Source organism: Emys orbicularis, chromosome 1 (assembly GCF_028017835.1).
Source record: "Emys orbicularis isolate rEmyOrb1 chromosome 1, rEmyOrb1.hap1, whole genome shotgun sequence".
NCBI lineage: Eukaryota > Metazoa > Chordata > Testudines > Emydidae > Emys > Emys orbicularis.
The window spans coordinates 98,734,797-98,748,934 of NC_088683.1; the positions used below are offsets into that span (position 1 = coordinate 98,734,797).

Here is a 14,138-nt window from a genome sequence, read left to right on the forward strand (position 1 = left end):
ACCTGAACTCACATGCTCGCTCGCTCTTTTTCTACCTTCTATTACTTTTTCAATCTCTTCTTCAGGAAAAGTCCTTGCCTCCCTCACTGGGGGGATAACAACCCCTGCTCCATATTGACCCCTTTTGCAACTAAACCAAGGGAGACACATTTTTCTAACCATTTTGTGTGCGGGGGGGGGGGGGAGGGGGGCTTTATTTTTTGAGCATTTCTTTAATAAGGTGGGGGAACTGGTGGGTGTTGGCAGAGACTCTTGGAGGTGACCGCAGAGAGAGAGAGATGGGGGGATGCGTGAAACGGGCAAGTTAAAGACTTGGCTTTGCCAAAGAGGCTTAAAAAGAAATATATGCATATATACAAAGTGTTAGCGTTTCCGCTCACAAACACATTTTCCCAGTCTGCATCAGATTCCTTGCCTGGCAATTCAGGGGTGCGCTCGGGATTTGCCTCTACTCAGCAACTCTTGCTAAACTTTCTCCTGCAACCTGGAGACCTTTTCATTCTGATTTATTAATACTGAAGCTACTCATTTCCTCCCATCTATGTTCTTGGTCAGACTTTCAAGGCAGGTTTTAAAGAGAAAGTGTCATTCCCAAGGGCCAAATTTTGGGGAGGGCCCTGAGTAAGGTTATTCTTAAAAAATGGGGTCCATTTCCCCTTGATCTCTCCTTTTCCACTCATGTCACCAATGTGCTTAGCCAGCAGCAGACCCCTCTACATGCCCATGTTAAACTCCAGAATAGAGCACAGATCGGGAGCTTCCAATTAATCAGGATCCCCTCCCCCACTTGATCATGGGTTTTGTGGGTCCCGTAAGCTGCACGCACGCATGGCAGCTCCTTTGCTTCACTTTTATCAAGTGGCTCCTGTCTCGTGGTCAGTTACTGGGAGAGGTTCAAGTCTTTTAGTTTTGGTGTTTGCTTTTCCTTTCTTTCTTTTTTTTCCCCCCCCAGTGGGAAGACGGATATTGAGAAGGAAGAAAGAGCAAGAAGAAGAGACATAATGACAGATGACCAAGACCTTTCAGAGGTGGAAATGAGCCCGGTGGGTTCCGAAGACCATCACTGCCTCTCACCGGGACCTTCCATGGCATCAGATACCCCCTCTCATCTCACCAGCTCCGGGAGCGGAGAGATGGGGAAGGTCAAGAAGGAACAGCAAGACTCAGAGACGGACGACGATAAGTTCCCCGTGTGCATCCGGGAGGCAGTGAGCCAGGTGCTGAGTGGCTACGACTGGACCCTGGTGCCCATGCCTGTGCGGGTCAATGGGAGCAACAAAAGCAAACCCCATGTCAAGCGGCCCATGAACGCCTTCATGGTGTGGGCACAGGCTGCCCGCAGGAAATTGGCTGACCAGTACCCTCACCTCCACAATGCAGAGCTCAGTAAGACCCTCGGGAAGCTCTGGAGGTAAGGAGGGCATAAGGGTGAGGGCAAATGGAATCATGGAGAGGCTGCATCTCAAGCTGGAGGCTGGGCACAGAATGAGATTAAAGGGGCATCTATTAAAGGGAGTTCCTCATCAAGGGGAAAGATCACGGGGTGAGGGAAAGGCACAGGGAAGTGAGGAACCAACAATGGTTATTAGCATCAGCTATATGGGGAGCTTCCTCTGCAAAGCTCTGCCAGTCTTGACCTGCAGCCCCCACCTGGCTATTCCACTCTAACCCGCTCTTCCCCAGCAGCTGTGCCAGCGTACCTCATTCCCGGCCCGTAACACCCCATGCCACTCCAGTCCTGGTCCTCTCCTGAGGCTCAGCTGCCCAATCTCTCTGTTTGTGTGTGTTTGTTTGGCAAACCAAGGCCCAGAAAGGTTAACTAAGCTGACCCCCACCAAACTCATTACACTCATGATCTCCTCAGGCCTGTTTGAACCAGGTCTGGGAGATCATAGGCTAGATGACCCTAACCCCCAGAGCTCCACCTAGTGGGTTGGACTCCTGTCTGGGACAAAGGAGAGAGAGCAGGTAGCCAAGCAGTGAAACCCAATGACACATCCCACCCAAAGAACGTGTTCTCTGATGGCCAGCCACAGACCCGGCTAGCTGCTGGTTCTAGATCCCGCTCAAGGAGGTGTCAATTTAACATTAGCAGCACAGGTACTGCATAAGTGGGGGTGGGAATGGGTTATCCCAGCATAAAGCGGTGAAAACAAGAGGACAGTGAGGGATGGTGGAGAGAGGGGGCTGTTAGAAAAAGACTCCAACCGATGCATCCAGTATGCCATCCTGCCTTGCCATTCACAGCTTTTTATGGCTGAAGAGCATTGTTTGTGTCCCCTCAGACTGCAGGGGCTGCAACTCTGCCTCTGTTTGCAGGCCTGTGGCGTGCAATAAATAAGTAATAACAGCAAGTCAGCAGCCATTCCTATAGCGAGTTGGTACAGGCTGACATAGCCTTCCCACTCCCACTATGCATACACAGGTACACACTTCCTTCTTCCCAACACAGACACAAGCTCATCCTTCGGACCCACACTACCCCCCTCAGTTTGTAAAAGCCATTTTAATTTTGGGTTCTTTCCCCATCCTCCCTGCCCCCAGGACCCCTACATGAAGTCACCCTCATTGGGACTGATGGGTTATGCCAAGAGACGAGGGTGGAGGGACCACGTAACACCCATGTGACACAAGGCCAGTGGTTCCACTTTTCCGCCTGATTTCCATGAATAACTCCAGCAAATGATTATAAACGCCTCCCCCCTCCCTGGGATTGTCCGAGATACACCCCTTCCCGCCACCATCACTTCCCTGCCTTGGGCCTCCTGCCACAAATCAAAACCCTCAGCTTCATGTGAATGGCCTTGGAGTTCCACAGAGATAGAAACAGGCCCCCTTTTATACCCTTCCCTTCCCTGGCGCTGCCCTTGAAAGGAGACCCCCCACCCGCTGGGTGGGGCGGGATGTCTTCTGAGAACTGCAGGAAGACCAGACACTTTTCCAAAACAGAAGCAAACTCCACTCTTGTGACCATCCCATTGCCACCTGTGGCTCGATTCTCCCGCTGACTTCAGTCAGCTCCACCTGTATGGGAGAATTGAGTCCCTGTGTGTTAGCTTCTGTCTTGATCACATCAATAAGTTTATCCAAACCCCTCTGTCTTTCATGGAACTCAAACAAAATGATTTCCTTGGAGAGTTAACGCAGGGAATTGTGGTAGGCCTCAAATATGATTCCCATGCCTGGGTGTTTTTTAACCCTTCCCATTCCCCTCTCCCTCTGCCTTTCCTATGATTACTCCAACCTTGTGCTCACCTCTGGATACCATGCAGAATGATGATCCCAGTTAGTTCACGTTGCACTAACCCACCCCTGTTGTCTCCTTTCTGGTAGCAAAGTGACTGTACTGAGCATTTATCGTTGCTCTTATTTACTCTCTCCCACTTTGTAACGCAGTCGCGTTATGCTATTTGCCTCTCTCTTTATACTTTCACTTGTCTTTCCTTTACTAACAATTACCTCCTGTATGCTTTGCTCCAAACCATTCCTTCTGATTTCTTCCTGATTTCTCTTCCCACCTCCACCCCAACATTTTATTCTATTGGAGAAGCAAGACCCCCATTCTAATTTTCAAAAGTATTATTTAAAAAAATGCTACTGTACCGTTCCAAGGATCCTGCAGGATTTTGTAGCAATGACCTCCTTAAGCGCTACATTACCATTCTGGCCTGAAGATACAAGACTGCAGTATATGAGCCCTTAAATACTCCAGTAACAGCCCTAAGAGACCAGAGTGCTCCACTGTCCAGATATGCGACAGCATTGTACATGACCGTTCCTCCGCACAGTGCTGCAGTGATAGACCTTAGACACTGTCCTAACACTATTGAGAGCTGTAGTGTTCCTGATCCTGCAGGCAGACTGTGGAGCCCACAGGCAGCCCGCTGAAGTCAATAGGGCTCTGCGTGGGCATAGGGGTCTGTCGTACAGAGCAGCTTGCAAGATCAGGGCCTCGGACTGTAACTGTCAAATACTTCTGCATTTTTTAAAAGGGAAAAGTCTCCCCCCTCCCCCACATGTCTGATATTTGTGCTGTCTTTGCTAATGGACTGGCAGGGAGCCTGCTGCCTTCGGAGATATTCTTACCAGTCTGTGTTGGGCAATGCGGCAGAGCAAGTTAGGGGCGTGCAAGTATAGGCAGGATCGGTGTCTGCACTGCCTTTGTTGGCATTGTTAGGTGTGGGAAAATAAAATAAAACCACAAAAGCCAGGGGAAGTCACCTAAAGTGTGATTGTCCCATAGGAAATTTACTACGCTATCATAGCCCCTATGATCTCCCACAGTCCTCCAGACAATTTTCTGATGCCAGTTTCCTCCCGCTCCAAACTCCACACTATGCAGCATGATCCAGACTTTCAAAATTGGCTAGCAATTTTGAGTGCCTAACTTGAGATGCCTGAAGAGGGGCCTGAATGTCTGAAAATCAGAATCCTGTAAGGTGCCAAGTTGGGCACCCAAAATCACCAGTCACTTTTGAAAATTTGGGCCATCTAGATATACTTCCATGTAAGTGGGTCTGATTTTATATCAGTGCTTAGATGCTGTGGTAATGGGTGCATTAGAAATACCTAAGGCAGAGAGAAATCCACTATAAGTGAGTAGGGAAAGAGAGAGATCAGTTGAAAGCAACATTAAACTGAGCTTGTTTCTGCCCATCTCTGGTGGGTGGGGAAGGAGATGCTGCCTACGGGATAGTTAAAAATCCTGTGTGTCTTCTTGGAAAGAGTCCAGTAGGTTGAGAAACAACCTCAGGGTCCCATCCAACATGATCCTCTCTACAAAATGGACTCGAGCCCCTCGGCTAGCTCGGTGTGAGTGATCGCTGAACGGAGGATGGCTGCCACGTTTGCTCATGCAACCACTGTGCTGCTGAGCTCAAACCAAGTGCTGTGTAAAGCACTTGGGATCTGCGGGATAAGAAACATGCCATTCTGCAGGAGATGGAGGGAGGCAAACAGGGAGACAGAGGGAGCTACGGAGGCAGATGGCTGTGTCAAATTGCATCAGTGTTATGTAGACAAACGTTCCTTTGGGAGGTTGTGCGGGGTGTCAAGGCTGACCCCTCACACCTACACCAACTCATTCCGCTTATGAGAGGGTTAGAATCAGGAGCCTCACCCTTTGGGGAATAACAAAGACAAACTGCCAGGACTGTGCTGTAGTGTGGGAGAATGTAAACTTTGCAGCTGCTGGTCGGGCAAAGGCAAACAGGATGCTAATGACAGTGGAGCACCACCAGTGGGACCAGATTCCAGCCAGGCTCCCGAGTGGTAGGGAGGAAATCACTGATGAACAGAATGATGGAATGGACACTGCTCCAGGTCAGGACTCCGGTGCATTGGCTGAGCTGGACAGGGGCAGGACTAGAACAGCAGGGCGTGGTGCAGGCCAGGAGAGAGGTGCATCAGCACAGCTTGTGTGCGAGTCCTAGGAACGCACTGGGAAAGTGATAGACATCAGGACTAAGCTATACAGTGGTGGAAGGGGTGTTACCCTCAGTGCAGAGTCTCCCAAAGGAAGATTTCCGTTCTCAAATCTGACCCTAGTGCCCAGTTTCATTTGCAAACACTTTGGGACAATTGGCAAGGTGATGGCCCAGCCTGGGGCAGTGGGTGTTCATGCCTCAGCAAGGCCATGAGCTTCTGTCAACCTCCCCAGCATAACTGGCATGTGCGTGTGTGTCTGAGTGATACTGACGGTGGGTTGATGGCTCTCTTATGGGTACAGCTGGCTTTAGACACTCACTGATTGTTCTGAGCCTCCCATTGGTGGGTGTGCTGAGAGAAGCTATTCCTCTCTCCAGCAGCAGCCAGGTCAGCAGTGCAGGCTGGGCTGACCCCCCCATCCCAAGGATGCATGATTACCTGAGGATGCAGGGGGAAGGGGGACTTCATCACGTGTCCTGCCCAAAGGCTCCCCTTTCTTCACCTGGGTGGGGCACTTCCTGCTCCTTGCAGGGCAGGGAACAGTTCTCAAATGGAGTGGGACGTAATGACTGTTGAAAAGGTCAACACGATCACTAGCCCAAATGCCAGAAACATCTCCAGGGCCAGAAACAGATGAGACATGGGTAGAAAGGGGCAGCAAAGAGCTGACTATGGGGTGAAGGGATCTTTGTATCTGGACAGCAGCAGAACCTTTCTCTACCTACACCCCACTTTAGCTAGGCAGTGGGCCCCGGGAGCCGAGCCATGCCTGGAAGATCAGGGCCTCTGTGTGTGTGTGTGTGTGTGAGATCTCCCCCCCCCCCCCCCCAATGTTTTAACCTCTTGTTCAATCCTCCCCTCACCCACGCGTGCGCTGCATCAACTTGGCGCTACTGAGACCCTCATGCCACACTGACTCATCTGCAGCTGCCGCTCGCTCGTGGCTGACGGGGAGGGGCCATGCATCAGGCTGCTCCAGTCACCTGACATGCAAGAAGCAGGGCTTGGGTTCCCCCCGCCATTCAGCACAACGCCCTGTGCGAGCGGAGAAATGGTGGTGAAGGAGAGAACAAAAGAGGGAGACAGAGTTTTCATCTCTCCATTCCCACCAAAACAGGGGTGTCCAATGGGTTCTGTTCTGAGCATTCCCCACTGGGGGGACAAGGTTCAGTTCAGACAGACTTAAGCCCATGGGCTTTGCTATGTGATCCATTCCCTTCTGTGTCCCTGCAAGATTCCACTGCATTGTAGACCAGGGGGTGCAGGGGCAGGAAACAAGTGAAATCTAAATCCCCCAAATCTCCTGGCCTCTGCCTGCTCACACCGGTTTCACTTTGTTAAAGCCGATTTGAGCTCTGATCCCAGGGAGGGAGGAGGGAGCAGAGAGACCGGGAGAGAGAAGACAAGGATGGGGGGAATGGACTTTGTGCGATCCTGCTGTCTGCAGAGTTACAGGATGCTGGCAGGAAGATGGGGAGGGCGTGCACAGCTCAGTAGATCCAAGTTCATCTCCTAGAGATCCTAAGGTCATTGTAATTAGGTCATCAGTGAGACGAATATAGAGGTCTCAGCTTCTCTCTCCATTGCAGGTTTCCTTTGGCAGTTCTGCTTCAGTAACCCTATATGCTTGGTACCGCCCACAAATAAAGGTGAAGGATATTGGAACTCCTTGGGACCAGTAGGGACTGAGAGATTGAGCTCATGTGGAAGATGTGGGTTCCAGTCCCAGTCTCGGAGTCTTGTTTGCTGTGCAATAGGAGGGGCTAGGAGTGCTGAGGAGCCTGGTTCCTTCGTGGTTAGTGCCCTGTGCTGTCAGGATGGAAAGCTTGGTTCCATTCCCACAGCTGGTCTTTTGCTTCCCCTCAACAGCCAATGGAGTCTGGGAGACGCAGGGGCTAGCGCAGGGGTCGGCAACGTTTGGCACGTGACTCGCCAGAGTAAGCACCCTGGCGGACCGGGCCAGTTTTATTTACCTGCTGACGTGGCAGGTTCGGCCGATCGCGGCCCCCACTGGCCGCGGTTCGCCGTCCCGGGCCAATGGGGGCGGCAAGAAGCCGCGGCCAGCACATCGCTCGCCCGCGCCACTTCCCGCCGCCCCCATTGGCCCGGGACAGCGAACCGCGGCCAGTGGGGGCCGCGATCGGCCGAACCTGCCGCGTCAGCAGGTAAATAAAACTGGCCCGGCCCGCCAGGGTGCTTACCCTGGCGAGCCACGTGCCAAACGTTGCCGACCCCTGGGCTAGCGCTTTGCAGGGACATGTTTAATTCCTAATGCAGGTCTCTCGCTAGGGCGCTGCAGGAGATTGAGGTTATGCATGTCCCGTTAGATGTGATGGAAGGCTGTGTGTGGAGCAATTCAGGGTGGAGGATTAGAGCTCTTCGGGACGTGTGAGCGTGGTGTATGGCGGCGGGAGGGAGACAGGAAAGCTGGTGTTGGACTCATGGTGGCTCAGTTGTTTAATCTCCTGGATTAAGGCAGTGGTGGAATGCAATGTGCGGCCATGACCTTCTCAGGGCTGCCTGGTGTGAACCCAGGTCAGCACCTTAAGAGGTTCCAAAGCAGATCACACCCTCTAGCTATTGGCTGGTGGGACAGAAGGAGAAAAATGGAGGTGCTTCAATGCTGGTCAGTACCTGCTTGGATCCTATTGATTTTCCTCATCTTTTTTACCAACAGGCCCCTCAAACCCCATCTGCTGCTCCTCCTAAATTCTCTAAGACAAATTCATGGTTTTTAATCCTGTGCTTTGCAAAGGGTTAAATCTAATAAGTGGAATTAGCAAAAGCAGAGCCTCTAAGGCTTGGGGGGGGGGGGGAGGGTTCAGAGAATCCTCTTCAACATTTGGCTGAATATCCCCAAAGCTTTGTCCAACTCTCTTTGGGCTGGAAAAATCAGGGCTGGAAATCTCATAAAGGAACAAGTTTTTGCTTTTGAGATTTCTGCAGCCTCAGAGTTTTGGCTGGGTTGCAATACCCATAAAAACAGCCTTGCCCCTTTTCAGTGTTCTGGATTCTAAATCAAACATTTTCAAAATTAAAAGAAAATGACTGATCAAATGGGTTTCATCTCTTTTTACATCATCCAAAGTGGTTCTGTTACATAATTTCCTAGGTGATCCTGTCTTGACTGAAGCAGCCCTAGATCTGACAGGTATATGGGGAATGATTTTACATTTCCATAGAGTCTTTCACCCAAAGATCAAAATTAATCTATTGTTACAGTGTCCAGCACCATAGTATTTAGATGATTTACAAACTGATCCTGATTTACAAGCCTGATCCTGGCTGTGGCTCAGGACTTGCAACTCTCCGATTCTTAGCACAGGAACCACGTCAACCACTTCTGGGATGGAAAATGGCAGCTGTGTGATCAAGAATCCTCAAAGTAGAAGCAAAGCAAATGTGTTTTTCCTCCAGCATCTTCTGTAACTCACTCTTAGGAGATACCAGGGTTCTTTAAGGGGCAGATCCCAGCAGCACAGCCACTGTGCTGGCAAATGCAATAGCCATTCTGTGCTCAGTGATCACTCACACTCAAGCTGATAGAACAAAACCTATAAAATGGCAAGGATGGAAGGTTAGGATAGGACACAGAAACTCTGAAGCTAAGGTGACCGAGACAAGTTGATTTGAGAGAGACAGAGATACATGACAAAGAGCATTATCGGTAACAAAGATTTGCCACCCTTCCATAATTCAAGCAATAGTCACAATTTTCACGTCTGTAGCAAGTTCTTTTAGTCCAGCTTGTCTGGTAACTATAAAGCCCTGCATTGATTTCAGTCATCACAGTATGATTACTTTTGTCCCCTAAGGCAAGTACAAACATGGAATGGGAGGAGGTGAATTTATATGGGTTATAGATTGTAATCCACTTGTGGGAGTGACCATGTCTTCCTCTGGGTCTGAACAGTATTGAGCACAGTGTCAGGGCTTAATAATTAACAACAATAAAAAAGGGGCTGAAGCTTTGAGGACTCTATTTAAATACTTCTCTACCTTCTCTAGGATGCCTGGCAGTATCTGAAATGGGGCAGATCTCAAGTGCCCATGATGCTTTACAGTAGGATTTTGACATCCCTGTTCCCATCTCTTCCTCTTTCTCCGGTCTCTGTAGGTTATTGAATGAAAGCGACAAGCGGCCCTTCATCGAAGAGGCAGAGCGACTTAGGATGCAGCACAAGAAGGACCACCCCGATTACAAGTACCAGCCGCGCCGGCGGAAAAATGGCAAGGCCTCCCAGGGCGAGGGTGAGGGCCAAGCCGAGGGAGAAGCTGGCGGGGCTGCAGCTATCCAGGCCCACTATAAGAATGCCCACTTGGATCACAGACATCCTGGGGAAGGATCCCCCATGTCTGATGGGCACCCCGAGCACTCCTCAGGTCAGTCCCATGTCTGCAGCTACACCAGCAGGTTACTACCAGCTCATCCTCCTCCCAAGGAGAGTCCCCCAAGCCATCTGGAGAATCGATGGCTCTCTTGGGGCACCACCTTGTGAGCTGGATCCTCTCCCCATGGTGGGACCCAGTAGTTGGGCATGACTCCTACGTGCTCGGTGCTGTCACCAGCATTGGGGACACCTGCGCTCCACAGGTGTTTCCATCCCTTTGGACAGGTGGGAAATCATCTCCCAAAGGGTTCATATGCACAGTTGCCATTTTGGTTAAGGCTGGCCACCTCCTCCCTTCTTGTCCCTCTACAGTGAGGTTCCCAGGGAGGCCTGGCAGTATCGGGTCTGCGCAGTAGGAGGAGCAGAGCTGTTGCATGTAGCTGGCTGAGCTATTTTATTGCCTGTCAGGTTGTACCAGGGCTATATTGTGAACTGGTATCACATTTTCTTTCTCTTTCCCCCCAAACGGTTTTCACTTCACAGGTCAAAGCCATGGACCCCCCACTCCTCCAACAACTCCAAAGACAGAACTCCAGGCAGGCAAAGCTGACTCCAAGCGGGAAGGGCGCTCTCTTGGGGAAGGGGGCAAGCCTCACATTGACTTTGGCAACGTGGATATTGGGGAGATCAGCCATGAAGTGATGTCCAACATGGAGACCTTCGATGTCAATGAATTCGACCAGTACCTGCCACCCAATGGACACGCTGGCCATCCAGGCCATGTTGGGGGCTATGCGGCAGCAGCGGCCGCTGGCTACGGCCTCGGGAGTGCCCTGGCTGCAGCCAGTGGACACTCTGCCTGGATCTCCAAGCAGCATGGAGTCTCCTTGTCTGCTGGCACATCATCGGTGGTGGACTCCAAGGCACAGGTGAAAACGGAGGGTTCTGCCCCTGGAGGCCATTACACTGACCAGCCCTCCACTTCCCAGATAGCATATACGTCCCTGAGCCTGCCCCACTATGGCTCGGCTTTCCCCTCCATCTCCAGGCCCCAGTTTGACTACCCCGACCACCAGCCCTCAGGACCCTACTATAGCCACTCCAGCCAAGCCTCTGGCCTCTACTCTGCCTTCTCGTATATGGGACCCTCGCAACGTCCCCTATACACTGCCATCTCTGACCCTGCACCCTCTGTGCCACAGTCCCACAGCCCCACACATTGGGAACAGCCCGTGTATACAACTCTCTCCAGACCGTAGGAAAAGGGGAACAGTGACCAAAGCAGCAACAGAAAGGCTCCGAAGCATCAGCACAGGCAGGAGGGCCTCTGAACTCCGAGGTCATTCAGTGTAATCCAGCCATCAGAACCCACTGAGTATCCAGACATGCCTATCTTGACCCCGGTTATCGCTGGCTCGCCGCCTAGAGGAAGGTTTTACCCCTTTCCCCCCGCCCCCAATTCAATGTATGCCAACCCGATTGGCTTGCAAAACCCTTTTGGCCTTCTAGATGAGGATGATTCTAGACATGGAGTGACTGGTCATGGTGGGTTTCGTTGTGCACACCCTGGACTGTAAGATACGAGATACCCCCCATCCTTAACCGCCCCCAACTGCTTCAGTGATTTAGCAAGTGTTTCGGATAGGCCACAATGGCCAACTCTTTGTCACCTGTTGTGGGTGAAGAGCAGCTGGCTGGGCACCCTGGTGGACATGTTGTGGGAGGAGAGGTAGGGCTGTAAAGTCAACTTCCTTGTGATCAGTGCTCTGCAACGTTCCCGTCTAAAATTCACACATGCATGACTCTTGATCCCTGTTGGAAGACCAACCTATGCTTGCTTTCCTATTGACTTCCACATCCGCATCTATCCTCCCCTCAACCCACCCTCCCTTTACTGTACTGTACCGCACTGTACTGGACTCAGGAACCATATCGCTGGTTCTAGCCTTATTCGTGTCACAACATACATGTGAGGGCGGGGGTGTGTGTGTGGCCTCTTGGACTGTTAAGGCAACAGGGACGGAATCTTCCTTTCTTATGATTATTTTGTATTTTGTTTCTTTCAAACATTTCCTGGTCCCTTCTAAATCCTTCCATTCACCCTCTAATATTCCAAAAGATACACTGCCAAGGCAGTGTTTGTCCTTCTGGCATGTGTGTGTGTGCGTGTGCGTGCATGGGATGTGAGGGAAGAGTAGCTGAAGATATTGCGGCAACCAGAAGCATCAGCATGAATCCCACTTGCCCAAACACAGTTTGCGAAAATAATCACCTTAAAGCTGCAAGGTTGGGACCCCAAGCAGAGCTGAACTAAAGAACACATCCCCTCCCTGCCTGTTCATTGCTTGTTCCAATTTGCCAACACCTTAGGCCTACCCTCATAAAGAAGGGGAAGATATTGTTGTGGCACCAATTAGGGGGAAAGCTCTCAGTGTTGGTGGATAAGCATAAAGACAATTAGTCCACGTAAAAAGAAAATGAACTCGCCTTCCCTTTTGGGTTTCAACCTGGAAGCAACCATCCTCAGTGGTCAGACTGGTTCCCCTCCTTCTTGTCTTCATCTTCCCCCCTTGCTCTCTTGGGTGGTCTGCTTGCCCATCCCACATGTTTAGGACTAGCAGGGCTTCACAGTGCCAGAGAGAATGCTGACATGAAGGATGTCATAACTCAAGGTGGGAGAAGATGATGCCCTCCCATTGGCCACCAAAACACACGATGGAACCCCCAGCTGATATGCAGGTCTGGGAAGATGAGACAGATTGACCAAGCAGAACTTGTGATCCTCACTACCATTTTTCTCCTTCGACTGAGACCGCTGAGGATGATCTTTATACACCTTTCCCTCCACCCTTAGCTTTGGCTGACTCCTCCTCTGTCGTGTTTGAAAAGAGCATGTAGTACGTTTGCTCCCCTGTATGCATGTAACCCATCGCTGTCCCCCCCCTTATTTATTCCATTACACCTTCCCCTCCCACCAAGCCCCTCTCCCTGTCTCCAGAATATGCTGTCCTAGCACCATTAACTCTGCATTAAATGTATGGAATAATAAACTTAAAGGTTTCATTTGCGTGTGTCCATTTTTTTTTTTTTAATATTTGTTCCCCTTTCAGACACATTTTATCCTTCCTCCCCAGTAAGAGGGAAGGGGGGCCTTTATATGGCACAGACCCTGTGTGCGTGTACACATTTCTTCTATGCCCATCACTGAAAGGATATTGACAGTGAGTTAATAGTGTTGCCTGGACTAGGGGCCTCTTGTTTCTCTTCTCCTCACCTCGAGTCTCAGCTCCAAGCACTAGATCGTGATACTTCCATACCAGAAGCCCTCTTTCCCCACACACATTCCTGACTGCTATCAATATCTTCTGACCTCCAAATTACATCTGGCACCTCCTAAGCAGGGCCTACTGCCCACCTACGTGGATCCTGCACACATGAACACCAACTACTTCCCTCCATGAGCAGAACAGATGATAGAGCCCGCCCCACTTCAGAACAAAGTCTCCCCAGGGCAGTGTTAGCCGGATAGAACCACAGGATGCACACAAGCACCATCAGTGGAATGACTCAGACCTAAACACATAGACCAGTTCGTTTGGTGCAGGGAAATGAAAGGGAACCAGAGCGGTGGGCAAAACCTTTGAAAGGGAGGAGAGCAGGGAGATCTCACTATAAACCACTGACCGGGGGAAGGGTCTGCAGGACAATCGATTGATGACGTTGTTTGACAGCTCAAAGGGAAGGGACTGACTGTGTGGGGAGGAAGGGGGCTGAGCACAAGGGGTGAAAGGTAGGTGAGGAGTGAGAAAAGAAAATTCCTACTCACATGATACAAAAGTCCTCCCATATCTCTCCAGTTTAAGGAAGGAGGTGGGGTTCTCAGTTGATCAGCATCTAGTGGGAGGGGGCCCAGTATCGCCCAGGCCTCTACCCCCAGCTGATACAGAATCCAGAACAACCCCACCCTTAGCCTCTGGAATGGGAACGAAGGGGTTAAACACTCCCCTTGCAGCCAAGCAGGAGCTGGCCCAGAGTCCTTTGCTATCCCTTTAATCGTATCTGATACAGATGCAATGCTGGGGGGTGGGGTGGGGGGAGAAGGCGGGTATGAAACAAAGAAGCCATTTAAAAAAAAAGGGCCGAGAAAACGACCCCTGCGCTCCATTGCGGACGCCAAAACGATTGCACAAAGACACCGTTCATGACTGAAATTTCACCGCGCCAACGTGATTAAAGGATTCCATGGAGGGGTGGGGGAAGAGGGCTGAAGGCCATCGCTCTGTGGATTAACCTTTTCTTGGCAAGGATAGCATGGACAGCAAATACTTGGCTTCCTGGGAGTTTACACCCTTTCCCTAGATGCAGCTGGGTATATGTCCC

At 50.9% G+C, this 14,138-nt stretch overlaps 1 protein-coding gene across 1 annotated transcript; it reads left to right on the forward strand.

Moving 5' to 3' along the window:
* Window positions 1-1,001: 1,001 nt before the first annotated feature.
* On the forward strand, window positions 1,002-11,017 carry SOX10 (SRY-box transcription factor 10). Its single transcript, XM_065406231.1, has 3 exons — window positions 1,002-1,411; window positions 9,545-9,810; window positions 10,302-11,017. The coding sequence occupies exons 1-3, from the start codon at window positions 1,002-1,004 to the stop codon at window positions 11,015-11,017; spliced, it is 1,392 nt and encodes a 463-aa protein (XP_065262303.1).
* Window positions 11,018-14,138: the final 3,121 nt, after the last annotated feature.